The sequence below is a fragment of the Phoxinus phoxinus genome (genome assembly GCF_949152265.1).
Source record: "Phoxinus phoxinus genome assembly, chromosome: 3".
Classification (NCBI taxonomy): domain Eukaryota; kingdom Metazoa; phylum Chordata; class Actinopteri; order Cypriniformes; family Leuciscidae; genus Phoxinus; species Phoxinus phoxinus.
Window position 1 is genome coordinate 6,426,360 of NC_136878.1, and position 23,442 is coordinate 6,449,801.

The 23,442-nt window shown below is 38.8% G+C and overlaps 2 protein-coding genes across 4 annotated transcripts; one reads left to right on the forward strand and one right to left on the reverse strand.

The window, feature by feature from the left end:
* Positions 1-555: 555 nt before the first annotated feature.
* Positions 556-8,807, reverse strand: kcnv2b (potassium channel, subfamily V, member 2b). Its single transcript, XM_079605803.1, has 3 exons — positions 8,372-8,807; positions 3,891-7,429; positions 556-1,514 (listed from the first exon to the last, which is right to left on the reverse strand). The coding sequence occupies exons 2-3, from the start codon at positions 5,196-5,198 to the stop codon at positions 1,245-1,247; spliced, it is 1,578 nt and encodes a 525-aa protein (XP_079461929.1). The 5' UTR covers positions 5,199-7,429; positions 8,372-8,807; the 3' UTR covers positions 556-1,244.
* rchy1 (ring finger and CHY zinc finger domain containing 1) lies at positions 4,738-22,591 on the forward strand (the record flags this gene model as incomplete). Of its 3 annotated transcripts, none has more annotated exons than XM_079605805.1 (8): positions 4,738-4,856; positions 17,685-17,804; positions 18,857-18,972; positions 19,129-19,207; positions 19,295-19,398; positions 20,294-20,323; positions 20,534-20,654; positions 21,872-22,057. In XM_079605805.1, exons 2-8 carry the CDS (start codon positions 17,748-17,750, stop codon positions 22,055-22,057), a joined length of 693 nt encoding a protein of 230 aa, XP_079461931.1. In that variant the 5' UTR covers positions 4,738-4,856; positions 17,685-17,747. The 3 variants fall into 3 exon arrangements, with proteins under 3 accessions (XP_079461931.1, XP_079461932.1, XP_079461930.1); XM_079605806.1 differs by lacking the exon at positions 4,738-4,856 and adding an exon at positions 17,060-17,209 and having other exon boundaries at positions 21,645-22,591; XM_079605804.1 differs by lacking the exon at positions 4,738-4,856 and adding an exon at positions 17,067-17,209 and having other exon boundaries at positions 21,872-22,372.
* Between the last annotated feature and the right edge of the window lie 851 nt (positions 22,592-23,442).

Below are 23,442 nucleotides of genomic sequence, written 5' to 3' on the forward strand. Positions count from 1 at the left end.
AAGAATTTTGGAGTACTACTTTTTACCTCAAAATTCCACGTTTAATTCAATGTTTTAACGTTACTTGTCTTGCCGATTCTTTGTAATATTTTATGAAATTTACTCGCAATTAACGAGTGAAAATGGTTTCCTTGCCCTTTTCAAGTAAATCCTACTCCATTATTAATATTATTATTACCAGTATTATAGAAAACAAAAAATACAGAATGACTCTATTAGGCAATATTATGAAAGATTCACAGGTAAGGCTTAGTCTACTCTTTCTAAATTTACACTTAATACACAACATATTTAACCCAAAACAAATCAAGATTGAACAAATAAAAAAACATCTGAATCTTCTCTCTAATAATGCGTTCCAAGAATAACATTTTCATATTTCAAAGAGATATCAGGAATTATACCACACAAAAAAAAGACTCAAAATGTTTTTCCAGAGATTCTTAGTAAACTCAATGCCAAACCAGAGGAGACCTTTTTTTTCAGTTTTTTCTATGTGTCACTCTTAAGTTTTGTGACTATTTGTCCTAACTGAACCCAATGGCTTGTATGGTCTCCGAGAAATTGGTGAGAACAAAATAAGGAATTGCTAGGTCTCTGGAGGCTAAATACGGTGTTAATTCAATTGGACACGTCAGGGAAACTTTGTAAATTAGATTAACTCTATTTGTAAATTAGATTAATCTTCTATTGTGGTTGTCAGACAGGTCGAGTTATAAAGGGCAGGTAAGGTTAGAAGCAGAACCTGATTTCACCAAGTTTAACATGGTTCTAGATCAGCATCTTTATTGATCCTGGAACAGCATTCCAATCAACCAATCAGATTTGAGGAAACAGTTTATGTCAAATTTAGGCTCACAAGGTTAGGTGCTTCTACATCAGTGTTATTCACTGCAGTGGTACAGAGTTACAAAAACAAAACATGATGTCCAAACATTAAAATGTACTTTATTGCTGTAGTTCGTACAACTTCATTACCAAAGATGTGTTCATGCCATGAAAACTAAACAACTGATAATGCTCAAGGATCAGGAAATGAGGAATAACAGACTGCAAGTATGTGTCCCACTGGATCATTTACTGTAAATCAGTGTTACTTAAACTTGTGTTTGAAAATTTCATCATTTGGCACTTTTACATGAGAGGCTTTTTAGAAAATGATCCCATTCTGACAAAAATGTCAGTACATCTTTACAATGCCAACAATAATGTGTATATTTTTGGGAATTCAATTTCACTAATGTCTACGAAACAGTGTCATTAGTTTCGATGCAGCCACATTCTTTTAGTTTCTTCTTGGCTCTCAGGATGAAGTTAACCTTCCCTCTGTTCTTCATGTTGGAAGTGTATTCATGAGACTTCAGTTTGGCGTAGTAATCTGAGAATTTGTTGAAGAGGAGGGAGATTGGAAGGCCATTCAAAATGATCCCAAAGGAAATGCAGCCAAAGGCAAATATCCGCCCCAATAGGGTCTCTGGATACATGTCCCCGTAGCCTACGGTAGAGATGCTCACCTGGAATGAGAAGTTATTGGTAAACTGATCAAAATAAATAATTTAACCCAACCTGGTGTTGTTGCAAACCCCTATGACTTTCTTTCTTCCATAGAAAACTGAAGGAGAAGTTTAGCAGAACGTTACGTCACACAGTGAAAGTGGATGGGGACCATAAGTGGTAAAGCTCCAAAAACACCATGCAAACTTCATGAAAGTAGTTAAGATGACTTGTGCACCATTTTCCAAACCAAGACGTATAATAGATTTCACTGAAAATTCATTGTAAATCATGTTTGACAAACATGGTCATCATTCACTTTTATTGTATGGAAAAGAGCAGAGGATTTTGTGCTATAGAGAGCATTAGCGCCAGTCCACTTTTTCAGCGGCTTTAGTTCCGTAAGTATTTTTCCCATAGGGATTAAAAAAAAAAAAACTTTGAGTAGTTACTTTATTTTACAGTGTCCTTGTTACATTATGTTACATGTACTTACCATAGTAATAACAGTAAATTATGCATAATTGACCCTTCGCAGGGAGCTTGATTGACAGGTGATCTGACCCATCATACTTCGCCATCCACCATTTTGTCTGACAAAGCAGTCAGGAGAGTTAGTAGATTAACATTGGAGGATTTGAACTTGAAAAGCGGAGTATACTGACGCCTTTCCGTGGTTAAAACAACATTCCTCCTGATGTTCATTCATGTTTATTTGATGCTATAAATGAACTAGAGGGAAGAGATGATCGGTTCACGAGCAGCTTTAACTGATGCTCTGAGTCTGCAGCGATCTGTCAGACACATTAAAGAGCCACAAAACGGTATTTATTGTTTAAATTTCTTTTAAAAAATGACCAAATTTGAAAGGTGAGACTTTGTTTAATATGTTTAATATCAAAAGTAACCCAAAAGTAACCTGGTCTGTCCTGTCTGTCAGCGTGTCAGTCTCCTCTCTGCTTCACGATGTATTTTTCTCTGCGTGAAAACATGGTGTGGCGTGAGAGCGGCGTAGCTTGTCGGACATAGCGACAGTAGCTAAGGGGGGGGCGAGTCTTTGCGAACTGTCAATTACATGCAATTAACCCTCAACCAAATCCTAATCCTACCCTATCCCTATAGTAAGTACATGTAGTTACTTAATATTACCCAGTACTTCAATATATAATTACACTGTAACAATGACACCTTAAAATAAAGTGTAACCAAACTTTGTTTAAGAGTTATAAGTTATAAGAGTTATGAGCCATGCACCAAACGAACCATCTACAAGGTGAATCACAACATTTGAAAATTGGACGAAAAGACAAAGGTACAAGACTGTGGGAGAGATGAGGGAATAATATTGAGGAGTGTGAGGAGACTGACTCTGTCACATCATTTGCAGTGCTTTATGGGAGTGGGCGGAGCTAAAGAGTTATTTTGGCACAATTAGCTTGTTGCGATTCTCTGATTGGTAGAGATTTCTCTGCTGTGTCATGATTAATGTCACTTTTCATCAGGAATTCCACTGTTAAACATGATTATTTAAAAATTTAACAGAAACATACCATCGATTAATGACCTCTTAGCTCATTGTAGGTCTGTCTTTAAAGGTTTATCATTCAAAGTCAATTCCCCTATGGAGAAAATGTATGGGATTTTAACTCTAGAACTTGACTGTTGCACTTTATCAAGATCTCCTTTTGCGTTTTCCACAGAAAAAAGAAAGTGATACTGGTTTTGAAAGACATTATGGGTGAGTTCTGAGTAATACCTGTATATCTTACAGGTGAAACTCGAAAAATTTGAATATCGTGCAAAAATGTATTTATTTCAGTAATTCAACTTAAAAGGTGAAACTAATAGCCTATATAGACTCATTACATGCAAAGTGAGATATTTCAAGCCTTTATTTGTTATAATTTTGATGATTATGGCTGACAGCTTATGAAAACCCCAAATTCAAAATTAGAATATTGTGAAAAGGTTTTCATAAGCTGTAAGCCATAATCATCAAAATTATAACAAATAAAGGCTTGAAATGTCTCACTTTGCATGTAATGAGTCTATATAATATATTAGTTTTACCTTTTAAGTTGAATTACTGAAATAAATAAATTTTTGCACGATATTCAAATTTTTCGAGTTTCACCTGTAATAATAATAATAATAATACATTTTATTTATATAGGCGCCTTTCATGGCACTCAAGGACACCTTACAAAATGCATAAAAGCAATGAAATTAAACATTAAAACCAATACAGCAACAAACATTAAATCACATAAAAGCCTGCCTAAACAGATACGTTTTAAGACTAGATTTAAAGACTAGAATATAAGCTATATGCTATATAACTAGCATATACAGAAAGATCTGTATATGCATGATTAATAGAAATAATGTTTACTTACAGATGCCCACCACCAAGAATGTGGAATACTGGTGAAGTTGGTATTAGGGGCGTCGAATTCAACGCTATAAACCATGGCAGAGAATGTGAAGATCCCCATGGCAATAAAGAGAAAGAGACACCCCACCTGCTGATAGCACTGCCTCAACGTGAAGCCAAACGCTCTCAGCCCCGTGGAGTGGCGTGCCAGTTTCAGAACCCGAAAAATACGCATGAGTCGCATAATTCGCAGCACTTGTCCGACCTTGCTCACCCGACCTACAGTCTGCATGTCCGCGTTTTGTTTCCCAGGACCGAAGGTCTCAAAGCTCTCGAGCACGAACTGCAGAAACTGCGGTAGGATGGCCACGAGGTCTACTGCGTTCAGTACGCTCTTAACAAAGCAACAGATATCTGGGGTTGAGACCAGACGCAACAGGTACTCAATGGTGAAGAAGGTTATGCACAGAGTCTCTACAAACTCTCCGTATGTCTTGCCACTGAACTGGTTATTAGATGCCATGTTCTCCATTTCTTCCACCGTCGACAGAGTCATCATAACCAGCGACAACATCACAAACAAACTCGAGGCGACCGCCATGATTTTCGCCGGGACCGAGGAGAACGGATTCTCCATGAAGTTCCAGAGTGACCGACGCGTCTCGCCGAGAAACATGCGGTCGAACGCCTCCTCGTTTTCCTCGATTACCACCTCCGCCTCCAGTTCCTTCTGAACCTTGAGCTGTTCGCACAGCTCGTCGTGTTTCTCCTCGAGCAGGATCCGACAGCACCGCTGAGAGTATTTGATCCGAACGCCCCAATAATTGATCTCCTCCAGGAAGTTCCTCGGACAGAGCTCTTCCTTGATCCACAGCACACCGGTCCTGTAGAAGTTGAAGATGCTGTTGAAGACGTCTGGATCTCGGTCGAAGAAATATTCGTTGTCCTTCACGACGTAGTCATCGCAGAGGTTCAGCTTCATGTTGAGGTCAGTGTAGGTGGCCAGGCGGCCAATTCTGCTCTGTGGGTATCTCGCTGCCATTTTGTAGGTGATCCGGTAAGACTTCCCTCCGACGTTGAGGTTAAGCGTGCAATTCCTGCTTGGTGATATGCTGGCAAACCATAACGAAGGCTCCGAATGCCTCTCAACCTCCCCATCGTCGACATCCCCAAAGATGTCATAGATATCCGCCTGTAGTTCGCTTAAAGAGCTCCACTGTTTCACCAAACACTCTTTAGCGAATGGGATGGTGTCGTCTGTTGACTCAGAAGTTGCTAGTTTGCAGTTGGGAAAGAGGCTCTGTCTCCTGTTTCTCTGATCACTGAACATCCTCTCAGTCTTCCGCTATCCTCCTAGAGGAGGATAGCAACTGTACAGCGCGCCTGTAAATCTCAGAGCTTTACTGACACTAAACCTACTCTGTTTAAGTATAAAGAGTCAGGGAGGAGGAAGCACCAGTCCTCTAATGCCGTCTATAAAGAGCTAAGAGTTCAACTTAAATGCCATTATCCGTTAAGCCTTTGCTTGAGGGTGAAGTCTGCTTTGAATTCTTCGAAATGACACGCTTGCTAATGAACGTGTCAATGAATGAATATCAAGTTACCAAAAAAAAACCCTTTCAACATTCAAAGGCTTATTTATAAACTGCTAAAATATGGGCATCTTTATCTAGTTAATGATAGAGCCGGTATTTACTAGAAGATAATGATAATAACATTTAAACAAGCAGCCAAACAGAAGTAAGTGGACATGAAGGAATTCAGGAATGAAGTCACTGTCACATGATCCTTCGAAAAATCATTCTAATATGTTTTCTGCTCAAGAAACGTTTATTATTATTATCAATGTTGATTTTTTTTTTTTTTTTGCTGCTTAATATGTGTTGTGGAAAATGATACACCATTCAAAAGTTTGAGGTATATGATAAAATAAAAAAAAGGAAATGAATAGTTTTATTCAGCAAGGACACATTAAATAGATCAAAAGTGTCAGTAAAGACATTTATAATGTTACAAAATGTTTCTATTTTAAAAAATAATGTTCTTTTGAGCTTTTTAATAATCAAAGATATATATAAAATATAACTTTTTTTAAAACTGGTGAAGATTGAAAATGTGATTATGAAATAAATAATTTCTTTGAATAATGTATGCGGTGTTTATCTACGTTCAAAAACAAAACAAATTCAAATGAGCATGAATCGAGAGTTGTAAACATTGGAAAGAGCAGGACGGATAATGCAAAGTCACTTATGGTAACCGGGTCACTAAGACCTTCGAGATTTAGGTTTCAACATGATCTAATGAGAAAACATACAATGTGATTCCAATGGAAAAGTACGGTTTTTAGAAAGAAACTGTTGTGGCAAATTCTTTCAAACAAACATCATCACTGAGTAAGAGACACTCTGAGTCCAAATTAAAGTTTATAAAAGTATTTATTCTCTTGCAAGAGAGACCCTCGTCACCAATACACATGTGTGAGTCAGTGAGGAGAGATAAGGAGAAGCAGTGCCAGTCTGTTTTATATCTTATGACTTCCAAGGCCTTATTCCTTCCCTCCCCTCACAGGAGAGATATTCTTTGGTATTTCTATCTCTCCCTGTCCCTGAGAGGTAAATGCCCTCTTAACCCTTTAGGCTATAAAGTACAAATGCACTCAAGATGACCCCTTGACCAACCTGCTTTCCCTTACCTCCACTGACTCCCAACCATAGTAAATTATCACACAAAGGCCCCCTCTCACTGCAAGCGAGAGAACAGATGAGGCCATCATTAGGAATCACTGAAAATCAGAGTAAATACTGAAAAAGTCCATAACAAACTCCTCTCTGTTTATCATTCTCTGATAACTGATTTATCAAACATTGTAATAATAGTAATAATAATAAATGCAAGTTCAAGTCCTTACATCACATCATAAAAGATCACCCTCCTTGAACCTGTGAAGAAAAAGTTTAGAATGAAGAAGCATAAGGCTGTTTTTTGTGGGGGAAAGCCCCATAATTATTTAGCAAGCAAGTAAACAATTTACTAATGCCGGGCTGAATCACAGTCACACTAGTAAGGAATTAATAGTTATAGCACAGTAGGAAAACAAACATATTAAATTCAAATCATAAAATTGTAATAAAAAAAAAAAATCCCCCAGTTTCAAACCCTGTCCTTGTACGCCATCTCGTGACATATCAACCGTTCTCAGACAAGGAAAAAATTTTTTGACTCAATTAACACGTTTCACTGTAACTTTCGCTACTTGTGTCATCATATTGTTGTTCATCAACATCATCATCGTTCGGATAGACTGTCATTTTCACCAATTGAACAGACATTCCAACTTTAACTAGTTTCTGCACTAAGATAGACACCCCTTGTATAAAACATGGTATGCATAACAAAATCAGTACTATTATAACTAAAATTGGCAACACAGTTTGAGCTAACCAAAATCCCCAGCCGTCCCCCAGATGCATTATCCAGGTGAGCCAGTTTTCATCCACTGGTTCAGGCTCCTGCACTGCCCTTCTCATGTGCTCACATCTGTTATGTTGTTGCTGTAGTCTGGAATATTGAAACAACAAGACACATGCTTTTATGTATTCATGCAGAACACATTTTTTTTTTTTTTTTTTTACATACGAAAATTAAGAGAAAAATACATACAGCTCAAAACGTTTCAACAATTCAATATTAAGGACACAGACCGCATTAGGTTTTTTATCCACTGTCACTTTAAGACATCGGATCATGTCCAATGACATGCGGATCCAATTGCACTGATGCACATCCGATACACTCAAAACTGTTTAAGACATAACCAACATAGTTTACGTGAATACTCTCCAAAACAGACATTTCGACATAATGTTGTGTGTATTTGTCCATTCAGACGCGAAAGAGAGCTCAATTCAGTACTCTCGCGCTGTATAGGTGTCTGTGCATGGCTGCGCGCTTCGGGTCGGGTCGGGTCGGGTGTGTGCGCACAGAACCGTACCGAATAGAGCTAGCTTTTTTTGCGTCGTCACTCTTATTTAGATCTATATGTCTGCTCTACTCATTCTCCTAGACGTTTACATTTTTTAACGTTTTATGAGACATGCAGCGCATGTCAATCCGTGTGCCGCTGGGTGGATCAGCACGTTACAGTACAAATGTGCGCATCTACCACAAACGCAGGACATCAGTTCTGACTGGATCGCTTCCCAAATCGTCACTATCTAACATTTTTTTCTAGTTTTTAGGAGATGCAGGGCCGTCTTGGTGCTCTATCTGTTTGACCTCGTCCTCACCGTTGTTTAACCAGCGCAACATATTTGCGATGTCATTAAGCCACGTGATAGATGTACCGCGAAACAAGTCTCCAGGTGAGTAGCCGGCCAGTGAGAGTAACTATAGTACCAGCATGAGAAGACGCGCTCCGTTGTAGTCAGCGCTTGGTCGGTTAATTTTGCCATTTTCTAAGTAAGTTACCCTAATAGGCTAGTAATAAATTAACACACATACAAAAATGTCTTTCGTCCTGTAGGCGTCCTGGAGAATATTTCTGTTCGTCCTAAACACATTTTCTATCGTCCCCAGGATGATAGGACGCCGTTAGTCTCGAGCCCTGATCACTCATCCATACACCCCCCTGGAGGCTGCAGCCAGACGACCTCTATTTCTGTTTTTCTGCTCCTGTTGAAAAAGTCTGCATACTTTCTAAACAAAGAGAAATGTCAGGGTTAGTCACAGATACCAAAGCACAAGTCGTTTCTTTTGTCTCCTTCGTTGCCGCGGCCTTCGCCGCCGCGTCGGCTCTCGCGTTTCCTGTGGAGATAAAGCTTTTATCGTTAGAGTGCGCTGCGCATTTACATATTGTAACCTTGTCTGGCAAAAGAATGGCATCCAAAAGCTCAGACACAAGTGAGGCGTTCAATATCGGATGTCCATCCGATTTCAAAAAATTCCTGTGCTTCCAAATGCGTAACGCGAGTCTGTGTAAATCGTCACACATTTGTCTGCCATTAATTTACACGCTTCTGTCAGTGCAACCAATTCAGCTGCCTGAGCCGAATAATTTGATGGCAATTTGCCAGATTTCACAACGTCAAATTCAGTGGTCACTGCAAAACCAACCTTATTCAAGCCTGTTTGTGGATCTTTCGACGCTGATCCATCCACAAAGAGGACATTATCACAATGCTCCAAAGGTGTGTCCAACAGGTCTGGACGTGGTGTACACACCTGTTCCAATGCTGATAGACAACAATGATGTTCCTCCCCATCATCTTCTGTTGGCAGAAGTGTGGCAGAATTCAAAGTTGTGCATCTTTTCACAGTTATGTTTGGCATGTCAAGCAAAATCGTGTGATACCTCAGCCATCGGGCTGTAGATAAATGTGATGTTTTCTGTTCTTGCAAAATCATGGAGACTGCGTGTGGGACCATCAAAGTCAAATCAGAATACCCCACAAATTCCCTTGAAGCCAGTACAGCCAGCTCAGCAGCCGCCACAGCCCTCAGGCAGAGCGGCAGCCCTGCAGCGACTGCATCAAGCTTCGTTGAAAAATACGCTACTGGTCTTAGTCTGTCACCATGGGTTTGCAAGAGCACTGAACTCATAAAGCCTTGTTTTTCGTCTACCATCTGTGTGAATGGTTTGTCAACTGCTGGAAGGCCCAACGTTGGAGCCTGAGCCAGTTGCATTTTCAGGTTTGTAAAAGATTCCTCTGCTTCTGTGGGCCAATCAATCTTGTCACAAGATCGCAATCCTTTCCCTGCTGTCAGGGCTCTCAAGGGCTTTTCAAGCAGTGCATAATTTGGAATAAACGTTCGACAATATGCACACATTCCCAAGAATGATAACAATTGTTTCTTTGTTATTGGTCTTGGTACATCTTTGATCGCTTTAACTCGTTTCTCAGAGAGAGCTTTACTGTTTGGTGTAATTGTATGACCCAAAAAAGTTATTTCCTGCTTCACAAACTGCAGCTTTGCCAGACTGACCTTGTGCCCCTCCCTTTCCAAATGCTTCAGGAGGGTCACACTGTCAGCCACACACGTAGCCTCATCTCGTGCACAAATCAGCAGGGGCCTCATTTATAAAACTGTGCGTACGATCCTTACTAAAAGTGTACGTGCGCCCGAAAGGCAAAAATGGCGTACACAAAAAAAAAAGCAGACTTATAAAAGCGTGCGTACGCCAGAACCTGCGCAGGATTCACTTTATAAATCCCAGTCAGCGGGAGATTGTGCGCACATGCGTCTCCTCCCCGAAATAACCATATATGGAGCTTACAACGCCTTGTTTTACTATGCATATCCTCATCTGCATATCATTTGCATATGATTATTCATCCACGTGATAACATGTTTAAATACGGATGCCGTCACATTGCATTAATAAAAAACATTTAGTAGCCTATCCTTGCCTTGTTTTTGAATAAATAAATCAAATAGTGTAAAATAATTTTTAGAGAAAGTTTTTCTCAATCTTTTCCACTGGCCAAATAGTATTTTAATTGATTTATATTTTTAATGGAAACAGATAGACCTTGTTGTGCATTATGTTTGCACAATCTGCTATTATCATGATAAGCGATTATCTCTGTAGTTAAAACATTAAAACACAGCATGCCAGAGGAAAAATGTTCAAAAGCATTGCATCCACAACAAATATTTCTATTTATTGAATATAAAAAATGTTTGAACTTCTCAGTAAATTTCATGTTTATGCGTTTAACTCATTAATGAGAATGGCATATTTAATCTAAATGTTTATATCAGAAGTAAAACATAGTTTAAATCATTATTTTATTTAAACTGTTATTGTGAACATGCACTGTATTTATGATTAGGACTCATAATGAAGATTTACGGTTTTACTTCATCTGCCGTTATGAGTCAGTTTCACTGAACGGCCCAACGCGCTCGCGCGGACATTTAAGGTGTGGATATTTGCTTCAAGTGATAGGCTTGGTGAGTGAAATTATAATTGTAGTATCTTTCTGTATATGTCTAATTTTCTTTACATGACACTTCTGTCTAAAAGTGACCAAAAATAAATAACTCCAGCTCACCATCGGTGTCGCCAAACTGCACCGCGTCTCCAAAACGTTCGTACGCATGGGTCAGAGTTTGCGTGCAGGTGCGCACATTTTCCCGTCAAGTTTGTTTTTATAAATCACAACTTATGCGTCGGAAGTGGCGTACGCCTCTTTCAGGGCCGGTTTTGTGCGTACGCAGCGGTTATAAATGAGCCCCCAGGTTGTCCACATACTGCAATAGTGCTGTTCCGCTTGACAAAATTAACGGTTCGAGGCTTCGTCTGAGCGCCTCATTGTAAATCGTCGGAGACTCGCAGTACCCCTGACACAAACGAGTAAAAGTGTACCCTTTGTTGTCAAAATCAAACGCAAACCAGAACTGACTTTTTTCATCTACTGGGACGCTAAAGAAAGCGTTGGCCAAATCAACCACAGTGAAATACATTGCATTTTGCGGAATTGTGTACGGGTTCGGTACGCGCGCAGCTCTCGCAATAACGGCAGAATTAACTGAAATCAAATCCTGCACGAAATGCCACTGAACAATGTCGTTCTGATTAGCTGTTGCCTTTTTTACTGGGAAAATAGGTGTTCGTACTGGAGAATCATGACACGGGATGATGACTTTCTCCTTCAGGAGAGATTCAAAAACTGGCCGGATCCCTCGCAAGGCCTCCTTTTTCAGGGGATATTGCGGTTGACACGGCCTGTAATCAGACTTTGGAGTGATTACCACTGGTTCGCAACCTTTAATCAATCCAACATCATATTTGTGCTTTGCCCACAAAGTTGAAGGTATTTCTGCCAGAACAGGATGAATGTCTGTGGCAGAAATAGCTCCGTGATCATGTTTCTCCATTACACTCTGAACAATAGCAGTCACAGTTCTGTGTACATCAACCTCGAAATCACAGGTTAGCATAAATGCCCCTACACTGTCACTGTGTTTCACCCCGTCTCCCCTTTCAGCCCAATCTTTGGCTGTCATGCATTGTCTCACAAAAGGTCCCAAATCTGCCCATTTCTGCGCTCTGCCCTTGGTTACTGATAAGTGTGGCGCAGACATCTCTGCTATCAAATACAGCTGCATTTGTTTTTCTGACAGGCAAGCTGAAAGCGCACACACATTCTCATTCCAGAAAAGTTTATCAAACCTCATTTTCTCATTTTCTGCCCCGTTAAACCACTCTTCCTCATACTGTGGTTCACGCTCAATGACAACATGTGATGTGCAATGCAATTTGTCAGCCATCATATTTTCTGTGTTATCTGATACTGTTCGATCCTTTGCCAATTTCAAAATCATTTGTGCCCAATCCAAATCTTTTATCTGCCACTCGTATGCCCACTGTGGCTCAAATTTTGCACAACACATCTGCTGTTCTTCCTCACTTACAATACCCATCGGGCCAGCAGTGAGTTTCAAATTTAATTCACACATTAGATCCCTCGCTAATAATGGAGCTGGACAGGATGCAGAGCACAAAAACGCATGTTTTAATGTTCTGCCCCTCTCCGTCTCGCATTCTAACGGCACAGTGAAATTTTCTGAAATGTCATGCCCTGACGCTGACGTGCTTTCAAACACTACATCCGTCAAACTTGGTTTGCATGGCAAATCATATGGCCTTATTGTGGACCGGGCTGCTCCCGAATCCACAAGAAACTCTATCATTGTACCGTCAACTAACATGGGATATCTTGGTAGTCTTAAAAACCCTGAACCTTTGTACATTCTCAAACATTCGGCAGAAACAGCATTATTCAAATTTCCATCAGTCACACATAAAGGTTTGCAAGCATTTTCTTCATTGCAAAGAGCATTATGTGAATCAGTGTATGTGTGCGTGTTGTGTGTGTGTGTTAAAGAAATTTCACTTCCCTGTTCCGCAGCCGGTTGAATGCCTGTCGCTCGCCCTCCCCTCTCCTGTTCTCCGTTCCTCTCCAGTCAATCCGCCTTCCACGCCTCCGGACAATCCTTTGCCCAGTGTCCCTCACTCTTGCACACTCTGCACTTTGTGCATTTAAAAAAGTCATGTTCATTGCTCTCGCACAGTCCACATTTCCACTTTCCTTGATACACTTTCTTCTTCTTGTTGGTCCAGTTTTGCCTCGCTGGTGGTGCACTCGTGCTAGCTTTGATCTGTGCAGCGGCCAGCTGCAACTCTCTGTCCACCTTCATTTTCGCGGCTTTGTCCTTCTTTGTCAGCAGCTGTTCTTCGGCGTGCACAGCGTGCGCTAGAGCGGTTGTCAGTCGCCCGCTCTGCCACTCGATGTAGCTTGCTTTCACCGCCTGTGCGATTTCTGGTCTCAGTCCGTCCAGGAAGCGGCCCTGCAAATGGCACTCCCATGTCCCTGGCTGCACTCCCCTGTCCTTCGGCTCTTCCAGACCGCTGTGTTTCTGAAATGCTTCAAAAAGTCTGGCATAATAGTCACGAACGGACTCTTCTCTCACCTGGCAACAGCTGTTGATTTTTGCTATGTCCACTCGAGCTGGGAAAGCCTTTTTTAATTCTTCTGCGAGTTTGCTCACTGCTGCTCGATACTGTGCGTTGGTGTCATGCATCCAGTCTCCATGCACTCTTCGTAGTTCGGCTGTCGGCATGTGGCTACTCACTTTGTGCCAGTTCGTGGCCCCCAGTTTCACGGCTAACAGCCATTTCAGTTCTTGTGTGGTGGGGCTGAACTCCTCACAGAAAGTGACTAGTTCCTTTGAAAACTTGTCACCTGCGTCGTCCGGGCTCGGCAGATGGGCCATCGCTTCTTTCATGTCTGACACAGTCCACGGTCTGTAGACCATCACCGAGCCGTCCGGTCCCGCCACCTCTACCATGGTGTTAACATCGTTGACCTGTGATCTTGTGAAGATTTTCTTCGGCTTGGCTCCTCTCTGTTCGTCCGTGATCCCTGTGATTTCGTCCTCCTCGCCCTGGGCCACGTGACTGGACGCTTGTTGCGCTGCTTGCACTTGTTGCACTGCCTGCACCGTTTGCACCACTAGCTGTTGGAATGCCAGTGCTAGCTGCGCTTTTTGCTGCTCGTCCGCTTCTCTTCGTGCGGCTTCTCTCGCCTCCTGCTCTTGCTGCGCTGCCTGCGCTTCAGCTCTTGCCGCTCGGGCCATTCGCTCTTCTTGCGCTGCCTGCGCTGTGTCTCGTGCGGCTCGTGCTTGTGCCTCTCTTGCTGCTGCTTGTGCCTCGGGTTGCGGTTCGGCTTGTGCTGGAGGCTGGATGGGTCTCGATGGAGAACAGTCAAGGTCGGGATCGAACTCTAGTGCAGTCAAGCCGGCCCCTGGGAAGTGTGTTTTGTACTCCGGCGGTGCCGGTCTCACCGCAATTTCATGTGGAGAAACACAAACATACTGTGGGTTAGTCGGTTCCGGTGGTGCAGACACACATACAGGCAGACTTTCACACTTTTCCTTTTTTCTTCCTGCTAACTCTTTTTGCATTTGCCTTCTTTCTCTCTTATCTGCTTCCTCAAGCCAGCAATCTACTGTGTTTTCACATTTTTTGCATACATGCCTAACACATTTACAACAGCAACCTGGTTGTTTCTCACTACTCTTTTCCACTGAGTCTCTCACCACTTTCAGCCTTGTGAGGCTCAATGTTCCCTCTTTGGGAAAATCATGATGCTTGATTAATTTCTCAATATCTTGCATACATTTCTGACCATAATGTTTTCTCATTTGGTAGTACACCGGTGTATCATATTTCATAATCTTGCTCTGAGACACCCCCATATTGGCTGCTTCTCTGTTCTCTGTGGATTTCTCTTTTACGCGTCTCTCGACAAATCCGATTTTTCTTTTAACCCAAATCGGTCGGGTTGCACTATTAGTGCCCTCCTAATTATGGTTTACCAAAAAATCTGTTACGATTGTCTTGGCTCCCCCTAATTAGCCTCAGCACCCAAAAATAATTTGCTCCGTGGTGGAACAATTAATTTCAGGTTACCTATCTGTTTGAAATTTCTTGATCTGTCACAGTTCTCAATTAATCTCAGATTATTTTCTCTCGTATCTGTTTGAAATTTCTTGATCTGTACATAGATCTCAATTTATCTCAGATTACGTACCACAGAAACAGCCCTCAGCCAATATGGTTCAATTTCACTCTTTCCCCCAATTAAACTTAATTTAATTACCTTACCCAGAGATGTTGTTCTGTGCCACCTTGAGTTCTTTTAATTCCAGTGGCCGGATCCGGTCCTAACGGCGGAAACGGTCCCTCGTCTCTCAATTCTTTTCTCGAGGTAGGGTTGGAACTTTTCAGTACCAAGGTGATCAGCCTCCGTCCGTCCGTCAGTCCCGGAATCACGTCCAAGAAATCACACACTTCTGACACCAAATTGTTGTGGCAAATTCTTTCAAACAAACATCATCACTGAGTAAGAGACACTCAGAGTCCAAATTAAAGTTTATAAAAGTATTTATTCTCTTGCAAGAGAGACCCTCGTCACCAATACACATGTGTGAGTCAGTGAGGAGAGATAAGGAGAAGCAGTGCCAGTCTGTTTTATATCTTATGACTTCCAAGGCCTTATTCCTTCCCTCCCCTCACAGGAGAGATATTCTTTGTTATTTCTATCTCTCCCTGTCCCTGAGAGGTAAATGCCCTCTTAACCCTTTAGGCTATAAAGTACAAATGCACTCAAGATGACCCCTTGACCAACCTGCTTTCCCTTACCTCCACTGACTCCCAACCATAGTAAATTATCACACAAAGGCCCCCTCTCACTGCAAGCGAGAGAACAGATGAGGCCATCATTAGGAATCACTGAAAATCTGAGTAAATACTGAAAAATTCCATAACAAACCCCACCATAAACCTAACCGTCATGAGATCTATGAATGAGTTTGTACAAATTAATATAAATTAGCCACCAATTCGCTAAAATGTACAATAGTTACGAATAAGAGTGTATTATTAAGTTCAGTTACTGTAATTATTCCTAACTTTTTTAGGGTTGTGAAGATATTCTTGGCATGAGTTTTGTATAATCCCATGATGTTTATAACTTTTTCCTAATTGCTATATTATTCTTAGAATAATAAAATGAAATATATAAAAGAATGAATTTGTATTTATTCAGTAAGATATTTGCCATCATCCACATCTAAAATATTCTCTCCTGTAGAAATAATCCATATACACTTATTGTATTTTGTTTTATTTTATTTTATTTTATTCGTATTATATCTTTTTATTTTATATCTTAAAAACTATAAAAGTCTACCAGGATGTAACAAATAATCAACGCACAAAATAATCCTGTATAACAAATAATAGTGCCATCAAAAACATCCCTCCAGATCTCAAGGGCATCTGGGAGAGAGAGAGAAATCAAACTGAGCATGTTAGCAAGTTTTACAACATCAAGTCCAAAAAGCTGAGCTAAATAAATCATATATTCAGATCTAACATGAATATACTTATATGTTCAGTGGCTTATAGACTCTTAAGGGCTTAAATCCACAGTAGATCAGATTAAGCAATCATTTCAGGAAAGACATTGGGCAAGCTTTTAATCTTAGAGGGGCAGATGCTGCCACCGTCTGTCACTTTGCTCTGTTTGTGACAAACCCACACAAATGGGTCTGATTTTTATTTGCAGCTTTAATAAAGGATTTTTCCACCAAATGTTATTTGCATGGTGATTTTATATAAAAACAAAGGGACAATATTAATAATACAAATCTAATATAAGAGCAGGCTACAGGACAGAATTATATTAAATGTAGTTGCGTATTACTTGTGCGTTTGTTTCAAAATGCTGTTACATAAATAAGATGGTAAATTATAACCAAATGTTCAAGTAATTAAAATTTAGTTTAGCTGGATGTTTGACTCAAAACCCTGAGATATAAGCCTTGTGACAACTTTCCTCTGATAATAATATATTGATTATAAATTGGACATGACATATAAAGTAATTCGACATCATTTCATTTCGTTATAAGACTATTTCACTTTACTCCTACATGGTAATCTTTAAAAATGTCGACTGTTTATATTAAAAGCTTGTCCCACTCCCGTGTCATGTAAAAATCATAAAAATAAAGCTTCAACAACACTAAACTTATCGGACAGAAAATAATTTTCAAATCAACAATGAAAAGTTTGGATAAAAGGCAAAGCTAATCTTTTATTTCTTTTTGTATTGTTCTATTTTACGAGGGAACATTATAATGGGAAAGCGGCTTAAACACGTGAAACATAACCGACTGTTAAATAAAGTTTTCTCGTATTTGAAATGAAACATGGCCGCCACTGAAGTCGGATGTGAGCACTATGTTCGCAGCTGTTTGTTAAAAGTGAGCTACATTTCATTGCATGTATGCCTTGTATTTCATATATGCTTGCCAATGTCAGTAAGTTAGAATGATTGTTTTGGTAAATACTTTCCTTGGTCGCACGGTAGAGTGTGATTGAAACAAGTCTTATTAGCATATAGCTAACTGTGTATGGGAAGTAACGTACCACTGAACACCCTTTTACTATTTTTTTAAGCTGTACTATATGATTATTTTATGAAGTAAAATCTAATTATTGTTGGTTTAAATGCAACAAATAAGATATCTTAGTTTAGACTTGTTGCTTTGCTCGGTATGGTCTAAGTAGCAGCAGTTTTGGGATTTTGTTATGGTCTTGCATTTACACTTAACATATTCTGCTGTGAGTGTTTGATGTGTTTGCTATAATGGTCCGCATAATATATAATATGCGGACTGTTGTATGTGCATTGATGGTGATGATGGGTTATTGTATATTTGTGGTGTGTGTCTGCAGGCGCCCTGCTGTGGGAAGTTTTATGTTTGCAGACTCTGTCATGATGGTGAAGAGAACCATCAGATGGACCGATTTAAGGTCCGAGAAGTCAAATGCGCATCGTGCAATACTATTCAAGAGGTAAAGTCATATTTTATTATCTTAACGCATCATAAAATTTGCTTGGGTGAATCTCACAAAATCTGTCAAGATGTCTGGGTATTATTTGTGGGTAACATTTAACCACAAACGCAAAAGAAAGAATATTATTACAATTAAAAATAACTGGTTTAAATTTGAATATACTTTAAAGTGTAATTTATTCCTATGATCAAAGCTGAATTTTCAGCATAATTACTCTCTTCAGTGTCACATGATGATTCAGAAATCATTCTAATATGATGATTTGCTGCTCAATAAACATTTCTTAATATTATCAATGTTGAAAACAGTTTTTTCCCCCAGGATTCTTTGATGAATAGAAAGTTCAAAAGAACAGGATTTATCTGAGAAAAAAAAAGCTTTTGTATAGTTGTACACTACCAATCAAAAGTTTGGGGTCAGTAGGATTTATTTTTTTATTTGTAAAGAAATTAATAAATTTATTCAGCAAGGATTCATTAAATTGATCATAAATGGCAGTAACAGCATTTATAATGTTACAAAAGATTATATTTCAAATAAATGCTGATATTTTCAACTTTCTATTCATCAAAGTATACTGGAAGAAATTGGACACAACTGTTTTCAACATTGATAATAATATTATGCATATTAGACTGATTTCTGGAGGATCATGTGACTGAAGACTGGAGTAATGCTGAACATTCACCTTTGCATTGCAATAATAAATTACATAAATAGAAAAGTTATTTTACGTTGTAATATTATTTCACAATATTACCGTTTTACTGTATTTTTAATCAAATACATGCAGCCTTAATGAGCATAAGAGACTTTTGAGCGGCAGTGTATATATTACACAATTCTAGTCATCTAACAAAATCTTACTGTGATGCAAAAGAAGTAATCACACATCATGAATTATTTGTTGTATAAATCATTAAATGTCAAAATGCAACAAATTCTAATGGTCCTCTAAAAAGGCTTTTTCATAATGCAAAATATGATTTCTTTTTGTTGCTTTTCAGCTTCGATAACATTAAAACTCTTGCTCATTCTGTGTTCATCAGGCTCAACAGACATGTAAAGAATGTGAAGTGAAGTTCGGGGAGTATTACTGTGACATCTGCCATCTGTTTGACAAAGACAAGAAGCAGTACCACTGCCAGCCCTGCGGGATATGCAGGTTTGCATGGCATTTACATTGATTAATTTAGCACACGCTTCCATGCAAAACAAATGACTGAGAGGTGCCTTCATTATTCAACCGAAGCAATGCATTTGTAATTCTTTTAATAAGATTCTCATTGACCTTCTTCTTCTCCTCCTCTGTTACTTTTAGAATTGGCCCAAGAGAGAAATACTTCCATTGTACGAAGTGCAATTTATGTTTAGCCACTGATCTAAAAGATAATCACAAGGTATGAAGAGTCTTCTCCTGATTCTTCTACGTTACTCGATCATTTTGTTGTTCTTGGTGAAATATTAAGCAGTGCTTGTGGTTTCAGTGTGTTGAGAACGTGTCCAGGCAGAACTGCCCTGTGTGTATGGAGGACATCCACACGTCCAGAATAGGGGCTCATGTGCTCTCGTGCGGCCATCTGCTACACAAGTGAGTGTGTTTGATCATCTGTTGTGTTAAGAGGCGGTCACACGACACTTCTTCCTTCCATTGACTTCCATTCATATGCAAGCTCAGGTGAAGAAGTTTCACATTTCATTTTGGTGAACTCTGACCTGCGAATTTGTATCACGTGACCAAAAGAAGATTGCAACGCCACAGCGTGAGCTTTTAGCTGAATTAAAAGAAATTAAACTTTAAATCTGCTAGATGCAGTGTTTGCATATTCTCCATTTTTTTGCTCATCATTTACTCGCCCTCATGTCGTTTCAAACCCAGAAGACTTTCGTTCATCTTCAGAACACAAATGAAGATCTTCTTGATGAAATCTGAGAACTTTCTGTCTTTCCATTGACAGCTACGCAACTTCCACTTTGATGCTTTAAAAAGTTCATAAAGAGATCATAAAACTAATTCATATGAATTTAGCGGTTTAGTCTGTAAATTTTCTGAAGAGACTCGATCGCTTTATATGATTGAATTTAGGCTTTTACCAGTTAAAGGTTTGAACACAAGTGATGGCCACTATATATTAGAAAAAAAATATGATTATGGCTTACAGATTATGAAAACGCCAAATTCAAAATTAGAATATTGTTAAAAGGTTTTCATAAGCTGTAAGCCATAATCATCAAAATTATAACAAATAAAGGCTTGAAATATCTCACTTTGCATGTAACGAGTCTATATAATATATTAGTTTCACCTTTTAAGTTGAATTACTGAAATTAACTTTTGCACTAAATAAATTTTTTTCGAGTTTCACCTATATATTAGAAAACATTATTGATTTCTATACAATATTTAAAGTCTCTGTGTGTGTATCATCTGGTGCCCTATCAATGAATGTGATTTGATGTAAAAACACTATCTTTTTTGTTTGCAGAACATGCTTTGATGACATGTGCAGAACTGGGTAAGGAATTTTAAGGAAAATCAAAGGTTTTCTGACTATTGTATTAATTTCTGCTTATGGCTCATTGCTTATTCTGCATATATCACAGCCATATACAATATCAGCCTCTCTGAGCTGTTTACATGTTTTGATCCTCATTGCACCAGTCATAGGCTTGTATAGGATAATGTTCAACAGCGATGTGCTTACATGTGGCGGTCTGTCCCGCAGTGCTTACCGCTGTCCCCTGTGTATGCACTCTGCCTTTAACATGAAGGAGTTCTGGGACCAGAGAGATAAGGAAATTTCGCAGTCTCCCATGCCCACTGAGTACCAGGACACTACAGTAAAGGTAACAGAGCCTTCATTTGCATGTATTCACAGAGCAGACACTTTATCCAAATGAGGAGTGATGCGAACACACGCACGTATGAATATTCGTTAATGAGTCTGTGATGTACTCGTACACCCGGCAGTTGTAAACTGATGACCGTTCAGCTCAGATGTGGAGAAATCTGCGTTGGTCATTTCAATGTGAACTAAATAATTTTATTCATTTAGCTTTTTCCCCCTGCCTGGCATTTATAGAGGAAATCTTGTATTTTATTTTAATTTATATAATTTTACAGTATTATTTGTAAATATTATTATTATTTTTTAGATTATATTTAGCTTTAATTTATTTTCAGTTTAGTCATTTTAGTACTCCAACTTAAACTTAATTTGGTTTCGACCGAGGCAACATTTATAATTTAAGTTTTTCATCTTATATGAAATCTTTATTTATTTATTTAGTATTATTAATATATATATGTTCCAGCTGTATTTCAATGAACGCAAATGATTTTTTTAAACTGTTTTAATTTTAGTTACTGGAGAAAATCTTATGTAGTTTTACTTAAATTGGGTATAATTATATATATTAATATTGCATAATAAAACTGCACCTTGTAGGACCATTATGATTTTTACCGTTTTCATAACAATTCTCTCTTATTTCCCAGTTCTCATTTCTGAAATAAAAACTGCATTCTCATTGCTGTAATATGAGCAATAATGCAATATTTTTACCTCATCATTGAATTTGCCTTTAACCATTTGTTTATTAAATCAGTATAATTATAGTACTTTTGACTATTTTACAGAAATGAGAATCTGGGAGTAATAATGGGAATGCCCAAAAATTCATTCAATTGGCTTAATTTTCTTTACGATTTGTTTATTTTAAGGTACATCAAGTAACTTTTTTTTTTTTTTTTTAATCGTATATAATGAGCGAGTACATCATCCAAACCGTGTTTTTGTCTCATCCTAATAAGTGTTTATATTCGGACTATTTTAGACCGGGCGGGACGACAACCGCTGCGGAGTGTCCCAGTTCCTGTGTGACTCGTCATCTACTTAAACGGAGAGAAGTAGCTCCGGCTACAATGCAAGACTCATGCAGTTTTTTTTATTAACCGCTAGAGCGCCACAAGTTATTTTTTCCTTGATTATACTGTGAAATGTGACCTATTTTTGTGAGATTTTCCCCAATAAGTCGACTTGACTTTATGTGTTTGTTCACAGATCATATGCAATGACTGCCAGGCTCACTGCACTGTGTCCTTCCACGTGTTGGGCATGAAGTGCAGCACCTGTGGCTCCTACAACACGGCACAGGACGGGGGTCTGATCGCACCCCCCGCTGTAGACCCACGACAGCCCGCACCGCAGCCGGTGGAGGAGGACACCGACACGCAGAACCACGACTGATGTTCAGGCTCTCAAATCATCACGACTGACTGTATATAGAAATACAAACTCCTCTCTCTCACTGCTTCCATGTCTGTACAACTGCTCTCTTCTTTTTTTTTTGCTGGATTAAACTGGATGAGAACTTTTTTTGAGCGGCCTTTAATTTTCTGTGATGGAAACCAACTGATCTAGCACAGTAAGATTTGCAACATAAATATTTCTTGAGTTTTCCACATGCATTGTGTCTTAACAAATGTTAAAGATAAGATTCAGTGCAATGAGGATAAACTTTTCCTATAATCTGATTTGATTACTAAATCCTCATTATCTATCAAGAATATTTTTTTTAAGAATGTTTAAAAATAATGTAAGCTCAGATGTTCAGTCGGGGACAGTGGACATCATTGCCGAACTTTGTTATTTTTAAAATGATTTAATGCTTATTTATTGGTTAATGCTGGGCAAGAAACAAGCATTGTGTTACAAAAATAAAATAAAATGATCACACATTGCACAATATATATTGTTTTCATTTAATAAAAAATACTGAAGTAATTTATTTTCCTAAAGTTTTCCTTCTAGAAAGAATCTTGTTCTGTGTATTTTTTCCAGTCGTTCGTTTTATTTGTTTTGTTGAGTGTGACTCCAGATATTGTTGATATTTGTAGTAGTGACTCAGGCATTTTTGAGAATGAAATGACTAGTTTTATCTGAAGTGTACTTTTATTCCACCTTGGGTTAACCGGTGGGTTATTCGTATGACCTTCACGTAAACCTTTAGCGAGATAATGCAAAAGCATTGACTTAATATTTTTCCTCCCATCTCATAATTTTTTTTCCACCACCATGTCCCCTTAGGGGGGTATTAGTCCAAAAATATTTCCAAATTGATGTCATTTTATATCTCATAATTATTTGTTCATGTTTTGACATTATAGGCCTACGTGTTACCATGAGACTAGCATTCACCAACTAATCTTTATAAACGTGCCTTAGGAAAAAACATTACTGGTGTGCATCTTGAGACAAATCAATGGCACTTATTAGTCAACATTTGAAGTGGATCAAAAAAGTTTATCAAAGTTGTCCTAAGACAAGAACGGGTATTGTTCAAAATTAATGTATAACTTTAATGCAACGTTTTGATCCATTTCAAATGTTGACTACTGTAGTCTTTAGCAGTTTAGTCTGAGACTAGCTTAAGCCTTGTCTGTGAAGCCAGGGGTTTGTGACTAGCCAAGCAGTAAACATGTTGCCAACTTTAGCCACAAGAATCAGTAATACAATAGTTATATTATATAGTGCCTTTTTTAGCTATATGGGAGACTAAAGTGCTTTATTAAAAATCTTCCCTGCATTTAAGCTTTTAAATCTTCCAGATGAAAAATAAGATTTATTTTTGT